Here is a 17752-nt window from a genome sequence, read left to right as displayed (position 1 = left end):
AATCTCATAACCAAATTGTATTTCAAGCACAATAACCGTTTGACCCTTTGGATTTTCATAAGCTTTAAAATTCTCTATAAGACACCTTTTATGCAACCCCTCAGATCTTCCTGGACTCACCTGTCTGAAGGGCTCTTGGTCCCTTGTTCATTCCTTCTGCTAACCACTTCTGCAAGGGCTCTTCTGGACTATTACCTGTGTTATCATGACATGGGCACAGCCCAAAGCAGCTCATCTCAGGCCAATGCCACAGACCCCTTGCCTCCCACACTGAAGTTTCCCTGCTGCTGCTGAGCCATGAGTCACACCCATATATGTGTAACTGGGAAGTGTGGAAGAGTTAAAGTCCCAGAAGTGAACATCAGACCAATAGAAGAGAAAAACTAATGGGTCAGTTCTTCCTTCCTTCTACCAGATAGTCTGTCCTGAGATGCATTATTCATAAGGCACCTCTGAAGACGTTCCTGTGAGATCAATGGTCAGTTATACTTGCTACCAAGTAGAGATCAGTTTGCAAATCCCAACCCCCTCCACGTTTGTTCTCTCTCTTCCCTGATGCTCCCTTTTCTCCTCATTACTGCTTCCAGGCCCCATACGTCCCAATAAACTATTAGCACATAAAGCTTTGTCTTCTCTGTTTCAAGGGAATGACAGCTACAACCATCATCCTGATTCTTAGGAGTTACTTTCTACTCATATTTTACTAACCACAGTGTATGCATTTTTTTGTGTTGAGCTTCTCACATTCTTTTTGAAAATTTATAGATTCTACATAAATTCTAAATAGGCTTACAGTGAGCTTAACTTTGTATTAATTTTACAGAACTGGGGAATTTGGCCAAAGAGGATAATTTAACTCCTTAAATAAAATTCCACTGGAAAATTCAAGGTACAGTCTAACGTGTTCTCAAAAAAGAGATAGCTTCCATTTCCTCAAAATAATCTGTTAGCTTGCTGCTTGCTACTCTCTCTAAATCTCTATGCTTGCTGATATGGTTTGGCTGTGTCTCCACCCAAATCTCACCTTGAATTGTAATAATTCCCACGTGTCATGGGAGGAACCTAGTGGGAGGTAACTGAATCACGGGGCGGGTTTTTTCCCATGCTGTTCTTATGACAGTGAATAAGTCTCACGAGATCTGATGGTTTTATAAAGGGCAGTTCCCCTGAACATGCTCTCTTGCCTGCTGCCATGTAAGATGTGTTTTTGCTCTTCCTTCACCTTCTGCCATGACTGTGAGGCCTCCCTGGCCATGTGGAACCGTGAGTCAATTAAACCTCTTTCCGTTTATAAATTACCCAGTCTTGGCTGTCTTTATTATCAGCTTGAGAACAGACTAATACACTTGCCTTCTCCTTAACAGACCAGAATTTGTGTGTAATAAAATGTTTTTTGAAAAGGGAACTTTACTTCTTCCTATATAGTAAGACAGTTTTAGGATTTTAGAGAAATCACAGTCAGCAAGCTTTTTTTCTTTCTGTATAATCAAAGTGCATTTTGTTGGGAAGAGTAGCTGAAACTTTAGCTGCAGCTCAGCTTTAATTAATTTTTCTTTTTGCTAAATATGTTTTTCTGTATTTTTTTATACACTTAAGATCAGCACTTGGAGACCAGTAATTTAAAGAATGTGTTTCTTTGTCCTTATTTCTTTCAGAATATCTTATTTCCTGTTGTAGAAGGCCATCACTGAATATCAGCAAGCTTCCTCACCCACAACCACCATTCAATTATACCGTACATGTAGAGCAGGCTTTAGTAGCTGCACTGGAATGGTTTGCCCCAAAGGGGTTTTTTCTTTTATTATACAATTCTGTTCTTATTCCTTAAACATTTCTTAAGATTTCTGATTTTTTTTTACTTTTGAAATTAATAATAATTTTTAAAATATCCATTTTGTGCTAGTTATTATGTCAAACAGGAAATACAGATAAATAAGATAGTCTTTCCCTACAAATAGTTTCTAATCTAGTAGGAACTTAAGACAAGCATACACCTAAGAAAAACAAAAAGATAAATATAATTGGTGCCACAGCAGCAATACACACACAATCTTAAATCTATTGTTGAGAGGAAGAATAGAATCATTAATTCCTGGCTACGTCAGTTTGAAGTAATTTCTATATTTTTTGCTGGCAAATCAGAATGTAATTCTGTTTAGTACTTTAGATCATCCATTCAAAATATATATTGGATTAATATAGTATATGTATATGTGTATATAGATAATATAAATATACATATAGTATATGTATATGTGTATATATAATATAAATATACATATATGTATATGTGTATATATAATATAAATATACATATATGTATATGTGTATATATAATATAAATATACATATATGTATATGTGTATATATAATATAAATATACATATAAAATACAATATTTTTTGTGTGTATATATACACATACACCCGCAATGTACATTATGTAACATATATTGTGTGTATGTGTGTATGTATATTTTATTATATGTAACATATAAGTTATATATAATGTATATTTTATTATGTATAATAAAATATAAAATGGAAGGACATTCTGACATGCTACAATATGGATGAAAGGGCAGTATGTTAAGTAAAATAAGCCGGTCACTAAAAGACAAATACTGCGTGATTCCACTTATATGAGCTACTTAAAGTAGTTAAAATCGTAGAGACAGAAAGCAGGTTGGTGTTTGCTGAGGGGTGCAGGGAGAGAGTGATGGGGAGTTACCGTTTAAATATAAGTTTTGCAAGATGATAAGAATTCTGGAGCTGGATGGTGGTGATGGTTGAATGTATTTAATACTACTGAACTATATACAGAAAAAATGGTTAAGACAGTAAATTTTATGTTATATATATTTTACTACGATAAAGAAATGAGAAAAAATAAGAGTGCATATATTGTATTGTATTGTATTGTACTGTACTGTACTGTACTGTATTGTATTGTATTGTATTGTACTGTATTCTGTAATGGGGAAAAATGATTAATGAAAATATAATGAAATAATAGCAGAGTCCGCTACGTCTTACATGATCTGCAGAAAGTGCCAGGGTAGTGTGGGTGCAGAAACGAGGGTGTGGATAGTATTGTCTGCTGTGAATAAAGGTGGGAGCAGGTAGGAAAAGGGGTAGAGATATCTTTTAAAGCTTTTAAAGGAGATAGCCTTGAAAAGTAAATAGACTTTTTAAAGATAACAGAGAAAGTATTTCAGGCAGAGAAACAGAGGTAGTAAAAGGATGGAGTTTAGGTAAACTGAGAAAATTTCTGTTTAGATGAAACATAGAGCATATGGAAAAGAGTGGTAGGAGATGATGTCAGTGAAATAGATTCCTGGAGGTTGCACTGTCCACTATGTTAGTGAGTTTGGATTTCATTATAAATCAATGGTCTTAACCAGATATGGGCTTCAGAATCACCTGTGGAGCCTTGAAAAATTCATATGTCCGTGTATCTCATGGGAGATTTGATTTAGTAGATCCAGAGTGGAGCCTGGGCTTGTATATGTTGTCAAAGCTCTACAGGTGATTAATATGTGCTCCCAGAATCACTACTGTACATAACAAGATATTACTGGAAGTTTTACTGTTAAGGCCCGAGATGTACTAAGGTTCACTTATGCAGCTCTGATGGCAATAAGATGGATCACCTGTAGAGGGTGGAACTTGAAGATAAGGAGACAAGATAAAAGACTCCTAAATGAATGGTTTGGATTAAGACATTGGCAATAGGAAGAAAAAAGAGCAATAGATTGGACAGGCATTTAGAAAGTCAAAATGATTGGACTTGGTGTTCAATGAGATTCTATTTGTAAATGAGGAAGAAATAAAAGACAGTGCTCATAACTGGGTGATGGTGGATCTATTAACTGAGATAGTAAATGCTGGCACAGGTACTAAACGCTATGTCTGACAGATTGGCTGTCAAAGTTAGGTGCTCAATAAGTGCTTGTTGAATGAATTAAAAAACCCTAATAAATCAAGTGATCATCTAATTTCGGATGAAAAAAAGTAGGTAAGGGTTTGTTTCTAGAAGAGGCTTTTGTTGGTTTTTGACAAATCTATATGCCTTGGGGCAGATGGAGTAGCAGATTGAGGAAAGAGACATGCAAAGCAGAGAAAAAAAGGATAGAAGAAAAGAAGCACAAATGTTGGAAAGTTTAAGCTGGGCTTCAGAAACAATGAATGGTTTAGTTTGCTTCTAGAATAGTAAGAGATGAAGCCATGAAGATATAGTGGCACCATTATGTGGTATGTCTGAAAGTCAGGCTGAGGAAGTTTTAACTAATTCAGCAGGCATTGATGAGGCAGGAATTTTGGGCAGAGGTCTTCCATGTTTTTAAGATCTTGTTCTTTTGGAAAACTTATAATAGCATTTCTGGCCTGAGATCTCTGGATCTCAACATTTTAAGACAGGAAGTAGTCAAGGTTAAAATTACCATATTACATAGCAATATGTGTCTCAGGCTATATGTGGCAATTAACTAGATATCATAACACTCTTAATTGAACCAACCTTTTTGTCACTAACTTGAATGCTACTTTTATCATAAACTATATATCCTCATATAGATTTATGCCTGTCTCTGGATTTTCTATTTCATTTCATTTTGTACAAAATCTGCTGTATTTAATTGAGATTGCCTTGAGTTTGTAAATTAATTTGAGAAAAACTGGCATTTTTACAATATTCAGTTTACTAAAAAGAATAGTTACTTAAGCTTTCTTCTGCATTCCTCAGTGGAAGATACTTATGTTTTCTTATACATTTTAAACTTGTCTTTTTTAGTTTATAACCCTGTATTTCTCTTTTGAATTGCTATTGCCAATAGTATTATTTCTTGCATTGTAACTGTGTGTGTGTGTGTGTAAATAAAAGTCTTCCTAGATGAACAATTAAAATTGAAAAGAAAAAAACAAAAGCAAATGGAAATATTTTTAATAGCATGTGACCCTCACTGAACTGATATACACATAAAAATCATTTTGGATAATATCATAGAAAACAAACAAAAAAAGAATGCTGTCTGTTTTGCCTATGTATTGTCAAAGTTTTCCTTACATAAGATAATATGTGATTATATTCACAGTTAAAGTGTGGTATTTCTTCAGTCAGTCCTAGCCACCACCAGTGGGAACTCCATTTTGGGAGCTCCATTTCCTTCCTAATGTCACACAAAGCCCTACCTAGATCCTCGCTCTTTCCACAGAAAAACTGTCCTCTTTAGCCCTGTGCTTAAGCTCATGACCATTCTCATTGGCTTTTCAGTGTCTCCTCTCAAGGTGCTGGTGGGATACAATGAAGGATACTGTAGCCATAGGAATAACCCCCCACTGTAAACACTCATCAGGATCAGAAGTATTTTCAGATAGTTTGATGCAGCTATGAGTCAGAAAAAGTTTTGGTTTTATCTTATCCTTTATCTCAGTCCTTCAAAATTTTTCAGTTTAAATAACCTGTTTAACAAATCTTTTGGATAAGGGGTCCATAAATTTTTTTCATAAATGGCCAGATCGAAAATATTTTAGGCTTTACCGGCAATATGGTTTCTGTTGCAACTACTTAACTGCTGTGGTGGTGTTAAGGCAGTCAAAGACAACAATGAAGGGAGTGTATTCTAATAAAAATTGATTTACTAAACAAGCAGTGGGCCAGATCTGGCGCATGAGCCATAGTTTCTAGATCCCTATTTTAGATCAGTAAACTTCCAAACCATTTGTTATTTATATTTTAAAAAATCAAAAGCAATGCACTAGTTTCCATGGAAGCAATGATGACAAAATGCAAAGCACTGGAATGAACAAAATGCAGAAAAATCATCAGAATGACTTCTTATCAATCCCTAAATAATGCTTCTGTGCAAAAACAGCATTTTTTTTTTAAATGAAGCACAAGCAGGATTGCAGTAGAATGTAAACACATATATTACATTGCAGTATGGTCATTGTTTTGGGGAGAAAGACAGAGTTGACTGGAGAACCATCATTATCAGTAATAAGAGTATTTGCTCTGACTTACCAATCTTGTACTGCATTGAAGGATTCTTCATTTGTAATGTCATACATTAAAATAAAGCCCATGGCTCCACGATAATAGGCTGTGGTGATAGTCCTGTATCTTTCCTGACCTGCTGTGTCCTAAAGAATAAAAAAAAAAGATAATCTCTCAGAAATAAGGCAATACATTTTTAGGAAGTGATTAGTAATTCCAAAAGAGTCACAATAGAGTCTAAAATGTACTTGTTGTGTATAGCTGTCTTTTTTAGTCTTGTTTCCCGTAATGATTTTTAAAAATGATTTTTTTACTGATACATAATAGATGTAGATATTTTCAGGGTACATGTAATAATTTAATATATTTATATAATTTGTAAAGACCAAATCAGTATAATTAAGATATACAACACTTTAAATATTTGTCTTTTCTTTATGCAGAAACATTCAAATTATTCATTCCTAGCTACTTTAAAATATACAATAGATTATTGTAAATTATAGTCACCCTACTGAGTTATCAAACACTACATCTTATTTCTTCTACCAAACTCTATATTTGTACTTCCTATGACCAAATTTAAAAATTATTGGTGTTCAAAAGAGCTGAGCAGGAGCAAGGGATAGAAAGCTTATTTAAAGAAATAATAAGATAAAACTTTCCAAAGCTTGAGAAAGAGATAAATAACCAGATGTAGCAAGGTCAGGGAATACCAAACAGATTTGACCCAAATAAGACTACCCCAAGGCTTATAATAGTCAAACTCTCAAAGGTCAAGGACAAATGGAGAATCCTAAAAGCAGCAAGTACAAAGAAGCAAATAACATATAAAGGAGCTCCAATTTGTCTGACAACAGGCTTCTCAATGAAAACCATAAAGGCCAGGAGAGAGTGGGACTGCATTTTCAAAGTGCTGAAAAAACCTGCCATCCAAGAATACTGTAGCCAGCAAAAATATTCCTTATCTATGAAGGAGATGAAGTCTTTCTCAGGCAAACAAAAGCTGAGAAAATTCACCACCACCAGACCCATCTACAAATGTTAAAGGGAGTTCTTCAGTTTGAAAAATAACTCCATTAATATGCAAAAAGAAGACACTTAAGGGTATAAAACCCACTAGTAAAATTAAGTGCATAGACAAACCGACAATACTGTATAATTGTGGTGGCAATCCCCTCATAACTCTAGTATGAAGCCCAAAAGACAAATCTATGAAAACAACGGTAGATACAGCAACCTGTTAAGAGAAAGGCAATATAAATATATGTAAATTGTAATAACACAAAGTCAGAATGTGGGAGGATGGAGTTAAAGTGCAGAGGGTTTTTTTTTTCATTTGTTTCTTTGTTTCTATTCTTTTCTTTGTGATCTAGCATAAGTTGCTACTTCTTTTAAGCCACTTTTATGTCCTAATGATTTTTATATGGCAGTTCTGCAATATTCTGAAAAATTCCTTTTTTTGGTAAAGAACCCACTCAAAGTACCTTAACGAAAGTAAAGTACCGCTTTACTTTCATTAAGCGGCATCCGACTATAGAAAAAAAATAAAAAGATCATATTTATTTAATATCTGAGCTTTTTGTTGCAGTTTAAGATCAGAGGAGTATATTAGCTCCATCACTATGCATTTGTCTATCTACTAAGTACAAGCCACTGTGGGGAAAAAAGGAAGATTATAAAAAGGTCTCTGCTTTTAAGAAGCTTGCAATTCGGTCTCAGTTTATTTAATTGTAAAATGGGAATAAAAATACCTGCTTTGTATGTATGTTTGAGTCAGACAGATCCAGATTTGAGGTCCTTCTCTCCCATTAGATAGCTGAGGAATGTGGCCAAGTTACTGAACCTCTGTAAACCAAATCCCTCTAACATTTAGCATGCTTGTTAGGGTTCCATGAAGTAATTCATGTAAAGTGCTTCCCACAGAGAGCAGCACACAAAAATTGGTCAATAAATGGCAAATACTAGCTTTTATTACTTAGATGTGAGACAGCAAGGCTAATACAAGATAAAGACAGCAGCTTACAAGTACAGAAGTTTGACACTTGCAAAAGAGAGATGGCATATAACAGTTAAATTTGGGAATCAGAGGCAGATACATCAGCAAAATGGACCTGTATATATCACATATACCTTATAGTGTAATTAGAATAATTGTTCCTCAATTCAAACTCCCTCCTCAGGACCTGGGGCATCACTTATAATTCAAATACACTTCAGTTTCTCTCTTCACTTTCCCTGGAGACTGGCATCTAACTTCTCTTTCCTGGTACTCTTTAGATGCTTAGCACTTTGAACAGAAATATTATCTTCTTTCTGACATCAATCAGGACTCTCTTATCCCAGAGATGCCTCCTTTGGATGCAGAGTGCATCCCAGCTACCCCTAAGATTTAACAGGCCTTGATGGCAAAACTAATGTGTTGCACACAGGAACAGCTCCCTTTACTATCAAAATGAAATTAATGTCTCATAAGGTCACTACTGGGAAGGGCTCATGTTGAATTTGCTGTTCTTCACCCATAGGTGTGTACCTGCTTAGATGCTTACACCCCACCATGAACAGCAGTGTGAAACTAAAGATTGCCTACAACTCTTTCCCAATTTGTGTGTTATATCCTATTTGGCTCCTGAAAGTTTAGAGAAGAGTGATCAAAGGAGGCTGGAAATCAGTGAATTAGTCTGGAAGAATGTAGGATATAAAATGGAACTGAAAATTAGCTAAGAGTGTGAATTTTTGTGAAGCCAACAATTATATTCTACTCTTGGATCAGGGGCAAGACTGGCCTGATTACAAGGTATTTATCTGGTAATTTTACAGAAAATAAAGTTTCAAAAGTGGGATGAAAACAGATTATAGTACTCAAAATAGCAGAAATAATGTAAAACAGGTGAGGAAGATCTTTCAGAACATACTATCAATGGCAGAAAAGAAAAAAGAAAGTAAAGATTTCACCACATGGAAATCTGTCGATCCCTTGAATATAAAAAAAGTAAAATTAAAACGACAGAACATCAAATGATAAACTGGGAAATATATTTGCATTAGACCAGAGAGACCAAAGGTTAATATATTTAATACGTAAAATGGTGCTAAGAAATCACTAAAAAAGTTAAATATTCTAATAGTAAAAATTGTTAAAAAGGTAAATAAGTGGTTAATGAATTTAAGAGTTGAATCCCAGCCATAATAATAAAAATGCAATGTTGCATAATTCCATGACTATATGATAGAAATTACTTGGCCACTATTTGAATATTTTATTGTACTTTGCTTACTATTTTATAAATATTTTAAAATAAAAATGTAGATGCTAGGGATAAACATAGATGTCGTAAAGTGTATCTCATTGGGACAAATATACAAATTAGGCAGAAAGAAGCAAATCTTGAACTTATTTGGATATTCTTGTATATTCATTGGATTTAATTCAGTTAGCAGTATATCCAACTGTGAAACAAAGAAGAAGATTAGACAACATGGATAAAATGCCGGAACCAAACTTCCAAAGACTGTTTAAAATGAAAAGTATAAGCAAAGCTTTTGTGATATGTGTAAGCTTTCTGGGGAGCATAACCCCTTATAACTAGTCAGTCTATTTTAAAATTTTCCCACATTTGGCTTGGGTTCATATTTTCCAGAACATATTATCTATAAATGTAATTTACCATTTTTATTTTGCCTATTGTAAAGTAACTTTAAATGGCTTTCTTTTTCTCTTGGTCACGCTTTTTTTTTTGGCATTGATTACATAGCATTCTTACAGGTTGGGACCCCACACCTGATGCCTTCTCTGCACTACAATAGACAGCTTCCCTCTAATTTCTCAGTAGGGGAAAACAACCAGTATACCAAGACACTGCTAAAAGGTGACCCAGACCTTTTCTGTCAAGCATGTTTTCAGCACAGACACTGAATAATGTTGTGTTGGAAAACTGACTTTATCTCTCTCTTCCTTCTTGACCTCTTCCAGTGATGGTGTCCCCTTTTCATAAGATGTTAATTTCATTTTGACAGTAAAGAAATTTGTTATTTGTTATAAAATGCATCAATTTCATATTGTGCATATATTTAATCTTTCAGAGAGAAGAAATCAAGTCACCATTATATTCTGATTGAAATGTTACAGGAAACTGTTAGAAACCACGGGTTGAATAGCCATTATATATCAAAATCAAAAAAGAGAGAGGGAAAAACCAGCTTTTAAGAAAAAAAAAAGTAGAAGCTTTCAGATAGTACTTAAGTCACAGCAAGGGGCAAGATCTTCAACAGCATTCTGATTTGAACCCAGAAATACGATCTAATTGGTAATATTTATCATTTAAAAGCTCTCAGGGAGAATAAGAAATTGCACTAAGTAGGGAAAATATAGTAAGAAATAAAATGAGAAAATTTATTCTCCAAATATGAAGAATAAAATCAAGCTAATAAACAGACACCAAGTTGACTTTGTTTTGGCTTTGAAAACAATTTCAGGATTATAAACTCATTAGCATTTTCTTCCGTTATATCAGGAAAAAAAGGAAGTGGGAAAAACACTTCATTATAATTGACATTTACTAATGATGGAAGAAGGTTATATCTGAAAGAAAAAAAACATTTTATAATGTCAAGTGCCACTAATGTAATTAAACTTGAACAGTCTCAGGTAACTGACTAAAATGGTATCTCTTCCCAGTTTGCCCAGGAAGCTGGCTCAAAATCCTGACTTTGTGTTGTCCCTCTCCCCAGCTGACGCTAATAACTGGGCATACTTGCTGATTTTCCATAAATGTAGGCTTCTCGTGACTGAAAAACACAACTGGAAATATCAGAGAGAAAATGAGGGACAAAAATGCGATTAAAAAATAAAAACTTTCTTCCATGAGTGATACAGCTTTCATTTTCCTTTCTTTTTTGAAAAAAAAAATCATTTCAGTTAGCTTAAATATTTTGATTTCCTAATCATGTTTTTAGGGGAATTTTGGCATTAATGGCAAGTTTGATTAACAAATACTTGAATATCTGTCAAAAAAAAACTATAAAATGGAAAACATTCAAAGCTTGATAAGTAGTAGCTTAAAACTTTTTTGGTTTGAATTTTGGCACTCTTTGTTTCTGCCTTAGAATGTTTTTCTAATGAAATCTTTCTTTTTAAAAACTGTATGTACTGAATTCTTAAAACCTTCTAAGGTCATGCAGAAATAACATTCAGTTTTAAAATTGACGAAATAGCAGTCATTGGTAAGGTAGGAGTCGTACTGTAATTTGTTTTTTGTTTTAGTGGTTACTTCTCTTTGTATTCAATTAAAGGGAAAATGGGAGTAACCGTTAGTAAAGAAATATAACTCAAATAATATAACCACAATCAAAATACATTTATTGGATACCTAGACAGAGAAAAATAGATCAAAGGACAGACAATCCTGATACATGATAAAGTAGACCATTTTATAGGTGGAGAAACCAAATCAAAACACACTGGTATTAATTGTTCAACAAAAGTAGTTTAATTAAGCTATAGAAAAGAATATATGATAACCTGAAAGGGGAAGTCAAAAGAAATGGGGGCTGGGAACAGTGTAATCCAAGACAAAAAACCTAATGAGTTTCCAAATGGACATAAAGAAGTGAAATAGAATAAATACTTAGTCATTGAGCACTCAGGCAAGTGGGGATCTCTTAATTCATACCTAGTTACCTTTTGCCCAAAGAAATTGTTTTGAATCATTAAAGACAGATTAAATTATGCTCAGTATAGTTTAATGTTAACACTGATTGATTCATTCAATAAACATTTAGTGAACACCTATTACAAGTTAGGAACTGTGATAGGTATATATTAAACTTATTTTACCTATTCTAAAAATATTTGTACATTTTAAAATTCTACACATTGAGAGCATTTCATTAGGAATATGATATTCTCTATATATCTACAAAAATTTAAAGTTGAAGGGAAAGGGAAAATGAGAGTAACCATTAGTAATGAAACATAACTCAATAATATCACCATTTATTTCCCTAAAGAACTAGACAGCATAGCAATTTAAAATTGTAATAGAGACAATTTATTTAGTGTCAAAGTCCCTCAATTCAGTTTCTGCTGTGGGTTGTATTGTGTCCCCCAGAAATACACACTGAATTCCTCACCCCAGAACCTATGAAGGTGACTTTATTTAGAAAAACGGTCATTGCAGATGTAACCAAATTAAATGAGGTCTTCTTTTTTTAAATTATTTCAATAGGTTTTTGGGAAACAGGTGGTGTTTGGTTACATGAATTAAGTTGTTCAGTGGTTATTTCTGAGATTTTGGTGTACCCATCACCCGAGCAGTATACCCTGTACCCAATGGGTAGGTCACTTCGGATTAAAATGGGCCCTAATCTTTATATACATAACACTTTAGAGACATAACACTCAAAGGAGAAAGCCATGTAAAGGCAGAGGCAGAGACTGGCCTGATGAATCTATAAGACAAGGACTGCCAAGAATTGGATTCTCCCCTAGAGCCTTCAGAGACAGCATGGCACTGCTGACACCTTAATTTAGAACTTCCAGCCTCTGGAACTGTGAGACAATAAATTTCTGCTGTGTTAAGCCACCCAGTTTGTGCCTCTTTGTTATAGCAGCCCTAGGAAACTAGCACAGTCACTGACCCCACTTTGCAATCTTCATGATCAGACTGAAGGCAACATAAATCTCAGAGCTACCCACACACACTGTTAGTACTTTACAGAACAAAAAGCTACAGAAAATTCAAGGTGGTCTATGGAGAAGTCAAACATAGTCTCACTGTGTGAATTCAGGAAAGACGTTATGCTAAAATCCACTACCATGTTCTACATTTAACTTACATTAAATTAAATGAAACTCTTCAAAAAAGTTGGTTTGATATATCTTGTTACTTTAAAAACTAGATATCTATCTCTTTCTTTCTTATTCTAATATATGTCCTATTAGAAGGACAGAGCAATGTTGCTTGATATGACAAAAATTATATATTAGTTTCTGTTGGAATTTCATCCCAAAATGATTGAGATATTGTTCCAGAAAAATGTAAAGTCATGATGCATATACTGAGACACAACTCCCCCAAACAACAGAAACAACAGAATTTCAACTATTACACACCATGTTGTTTGTGTAATGTCATTAATACTTGCTCCCAAGTTGCATTTTTAGAAATTTCCATAAATAGGCACAAAACAGTATTGAATTTGTCTTTTAAAAATAGTAAGAAAAATAGGAAGCTTAAATATTTTATGCTTTCTTGTTTCATTTGGAATGAAATGGAAACTTTTTCCTTAGAGCAGTTAATCCTCCATTAAAATAAAATTTACAAACCACTTTTCCCAACTGATCTTGTGCAGTCAGCCTGGCTTCATTTATGCATATTCAGTTATACAAGCATCTGTGAAACAAGCCCACATTTTGGAAGAGTACTAATAAACCAGCCTCTAAATAGTTCTTCAATCAGTTTAACTCCCTACCTATTGTCCTTTATCCATCCTTTTCATACCAGCAGATTTTATTGATCAGATTTTTCTTGTCATGATGTTTAGTTTTGAAATACCAAAAACCTTCATTTTACAATGGCATCCACTTCTAAGTAAAACCTAATAGAATAAGCCTGAGGCAGAAGGATAAAGCCTGACCTATTATTTCACGGCAGTGTTACCATGGCAATTCATCTTTCCTGGAAGAGAGGAAAAGCCATAGATAGCTTTTTTATAAGGGGCCTTTGACTCCATTTTCAGTAATACCCTGAAATATCTACCAATTGTATGTTTCTGCTCATGAAAGTTGGAGATGGTTTTCAGTAAATGCTATTTAAACACTCAGAGGAACTCTCTTCAAGACCTTAATAAAATTTACAGCCGAAAGTATATAAGGGCATCTTTACTTATTTTATTTCAGTGCTTGTTTTCTAAGAATGTTTAACACAAAGGCAGGAGAAGACATCATTCTTGCTTTCCTTCTAATTAATCTTTTTGACATACTTTTTCCCAGTGGGATTTTGATTACACTCAATTTTTTCAAAACCTGCAGGATAAATACATAAATGCAGGCAGCTTACAGCTTTTAGTCAAGGTTGAGAATTGATTTTTCTTCACAGAACACAATAAGAAATGCTTGCATTAGATCAAATGCATTGAGTTTTAAAGGATAACAGGCTTTTGAATGGGACTTTTACTATTGCCCTAAAATAGGCAACTAAGACTCAAACCAGACTCTTTATAAAGGGATGGGCACTTTCATGCACACAAAGCCATGTGCCAATTGGGCTCATTGAATAGTGTCTGCTTAAACAATGAAATTTTGATCTGCTTTTGTACAAGAGTACTTGATAACTGGAGAGAGATAGTAGGGTTGAGGAAGGGGAGGCAGTGGAGAAGCCTGATTTCCCACAGGTTAGCATGGCTAGATTATGTGAGTTTCCCATGGATCAGTGAACACTACAGCAGGTAGCTGCACTTGAGACATTTTGTCATTAAGCCATCTCCAAGAGAGCTGTCTCCTGGATGAGGTGTGGAAAGCTATGATGTATATTAACACAGGCAGAAGGCAGCTGAAGAAATTTTAAAAGAGAAGGAATCTGAGCAAATCTTCCATGTCACGGCACTATGCAGTGAGAGAGCCCTAACAGGCTCCCTGAAGGTCCTCCAAAAGGGAACCAGCATTTAGATGTCTGTCACACAGAAGCTTGTCCCGTGGGTGGCAGGACAGGCTTCACTGAAGAAGCCAAGAAAGAATTGTAATTGCACATCAGGTTATGTACAGTCATCTGCCCTCCCTTCATCTCCCAGCTCTTCTTCATCCCTGATTTTGAAACAGCAAGAGCTACAAAAAGAAGGGATGGAAAGGGAGAATCAAACTGCTCTTTTGACTGCACTACCAGTCCCTGAGAATATAGTCAGATTTATGGGAAGGGAAGAATATTACTGTTAAACTAGATATGACAATTTTGCCTTTTTAAACTGGGCTCAACAGCACTGAGATTTCTTTCTCTCTTAATAATCAATTTTTTAAAAAGCAGTTTTAGGTTCTCGCAAAACTGAACAAAATACGGAGATATCTCATAAACACCCTAGCCCCACACATGCATAGCCTCCTCCACTATCAACATGCCCCACCCAAGTGGTGCATTTGTTACAACTGATGAACCTACATGAACACATCATTATCACCCAAAGTCCATAGTTTACATTAGGGTTCCCTCATGGTGCTTTACATCCTGTGGTTTTGCAGAAATTTGTAATGACATGCATCCACAATTATAGTATCTTATGGAGTATTTTCACTGCCCTAAAAGTCCCCTGTGTTCTGCCTGAGTTTTTTTTTTTTTTTAATAAGAGAACAATGACTGGAAATACTATGAGATCTATTCAAGTCATGGTTTGGGGATGGGTATAGGTGACTGGGCAGAGCATGATCAAACACAGGGTTTAGATAAAAGTAATATCAAAGTGTACCACAAGTTTAGGCTTTTTACCGAGCTAACTACCAATAAAATATTACAAAAACAACATCAAGAATGTAGACTTAAACAAGGTGTTACATATATGCACATTCATATATATCATGCCATTTATTTATTCTGAAGCAGTAGACCATTTTTTAGATGATGAAACTGAGAAATAAAGAGGTTAGGTGCCAGTTCTAAGTCACAGTGCTGGGAAGCGACACAAGTCATACCAAAGACCAGCTTTTCTCAAATATCCAAAGTCTAGTCCTCTTTCTGAATATTAGGTTGAATAATGAAGAATTTAGGTTATAGTTTTTTTACTTTGGCTTTCTATTTGATGTTATCATCTCGCTTTTGAACCTTTGTTCATGTATGTGCTTGAGATCTTTTTCAGCTTCGTTATTTCAAACCCCATTCATTTTTCAACCAATTGTAGCTGTGTCCAGTGCTAAGACTCTACTGAAATTGTTCATGCTAAAATAATCAATGACCTCATCACGGCCACATCCAGCAGTTTAACTTTTGGTTCTCATCTTACTTGTCTATTCTAAAACACATGGTATAGATGATAACTCCTTATTTCTTTAAATTCACTCTTCCAGGGCATGACACTCTCCTGATTCTTTAGTCTCTTTAAGTTTTCTTCTTCACTTGGCAAGTTCCTCTTCCTGATTGGCAAGCTTCCCTTTCTGCTCACCTCTTAAAGGTGCTATACAGGCTTCTGATCTTCATTCTCTCTCATCGTCTTGTATGATGCTACCAGATACTACACTGTCTTCACAGTTTCAAATGTAATCTATAAATATAATAGCTCCACTTACTGGGAAACCTTGACTACACTTCTGTATTCCAGAACCATATTTTCATCATGGGACACACAGATATCTCGAATTTAACTTGTGCAAAAAACTAAAGTCAATGAAATTCTTCAAAATCTGCTGTGTCACCAGCACTTAAAATCTTTAATCACAACATCAAAACTCACAAGTTTTAACAAGCTGAAAATGTTCCACCTATTCAATATTCTTCTTCTCCTTACTTCATTAATTCCCTTCCATACTTTTAAAGATACAATTAGACAAGAAATTAACTTTCCTTAAGCTTAGGTCAAAGCAAAAGAAAAAAAAATCACCTAAGATTTTTCTTTATTGCAATATTTTTATTCTCATCACCAGTCACAGCCTTATCTACCCTCTAGGAAAAAAAAAAAGATACTTTTAGTCCTGGAGACAAGGCTAGTAGTATCTTCAAGAAGAAAAAAAAAGATGCACAGGAAACTCAGTCTGTGGAATTAAATACGCTTTTGTGGAAAAGAAGACAAAAGTATAATTTAATAGATCATATAGTATTAGAAGCCAGGAAACCTAGGTTCTGGTTGAATCTCTGGTACTTGTTAGAAAAGTGACCTTGGTTATCTTACTGGACTCTCTAGGCTTTGATGTTCTCATTTATAAATGAGAAACTACATTTTCTAAGTCCTTTTCAGCTCTGAATTAAAATATATTTTTCTTTCTCATAGTATTTTTGATATAGTGGATCAGAATCCTTTTATCAGGAAATTGGCCCACTAATATTTTCTATAATAACCACTATATTTATTTGTATATTTACTATCTTATTCTATGAGATTTGGCCTGATTATGTTATGTTTCTTTTTTCACATCCTGCTTTCTCTTTGGTTGAAAATTTTCTATTTTGTCTAATCTCATTCATCTCCTTATTAATTTGGAAGTTATGCCTATAATAAAGTGATTATCAAAATGTCAAAATTTATATTTAAAATAAGCAATCAATATCTTTAACTTCATTCTCCAAAATTCAATTTTTCAGTCATCCATTCCTATCTTAAATCATAATGTTGTACAATGTTTTATATTTTAAACTACCTTGATTTTTTACTCCCTAAGTCAGACACTTTTTAACACAGGCATTATTTATTTGTATTTATCCACGTGTTTTCCAGTTTCTGTGCTCACAAGTTTTTCTTGCATCTCAAATCCTCCTTTTATGTTTTTGAAGTGCATTTTTTTAGAAACCCCATTGGGGAAGGTCTGCCAGTAATAAATACTTCTTTTGTATGTCCAAATATATTTTTGTTTAACCCTTACTTATGAATAATGTTTAGCTGGGTATATAATTCTAGTTATAGTCTATCTTCACTTTACCACATTATTCCATTGTCTTCAGGCTTCAGTTGATACCATTGAAAAGTCTGCTGTAAATCTAATTATTGTTCCATTTTAATCACTATCTTTATTGCGATAAAGACCCCATGACTTCCATCACCATCCATACTACCATTCACCTCT

The 17752-nt window shown here is 34.3% G+C and overlaps 1 protein-coding gene across 2 annotated transcripts in view; it reads right to left on the bottom strand.

Annotated features, from left to right (window-relative positions):
- The window catches only part of RAB3C (RAB3C, member RAS oncogene family), a 310982-nt gene that overhangs the window by 150890 nt on the left and 142340 nt on the right, over positions 1–17752 (bottom strand). For both annotated transcript variants that reach the window (XM_012497443.2, XM_003265956.4), the window contains exon 3: positions 6022–6140. In XM_012497443.2, coding sequence (XP_012352897.1) covers positions 6022–6140 — 119 coding nt within the window. The remainder of the gene's footprint in view (positions 1–6021; positions 6141–17752) is intronic.

The sequence above is a fragment of the Nomascus leucogenys genome, chromosome 18, assembly GCF_006542625.1.
Source record: "Nomascus leucogenys isolate Asia chromosome 18, Asia_NLE_v1, whole genome shotgun sequence".
Taxonomy (NCBI): Eukaryota; Metazoa; Chordata; class Mammalia; order Primates; family Hylobatidae; genus Nomascus; species Nomascus leucogenys.
This window is presented reverse-complemented; position numbering and strand designations above follow the sequence as displayed.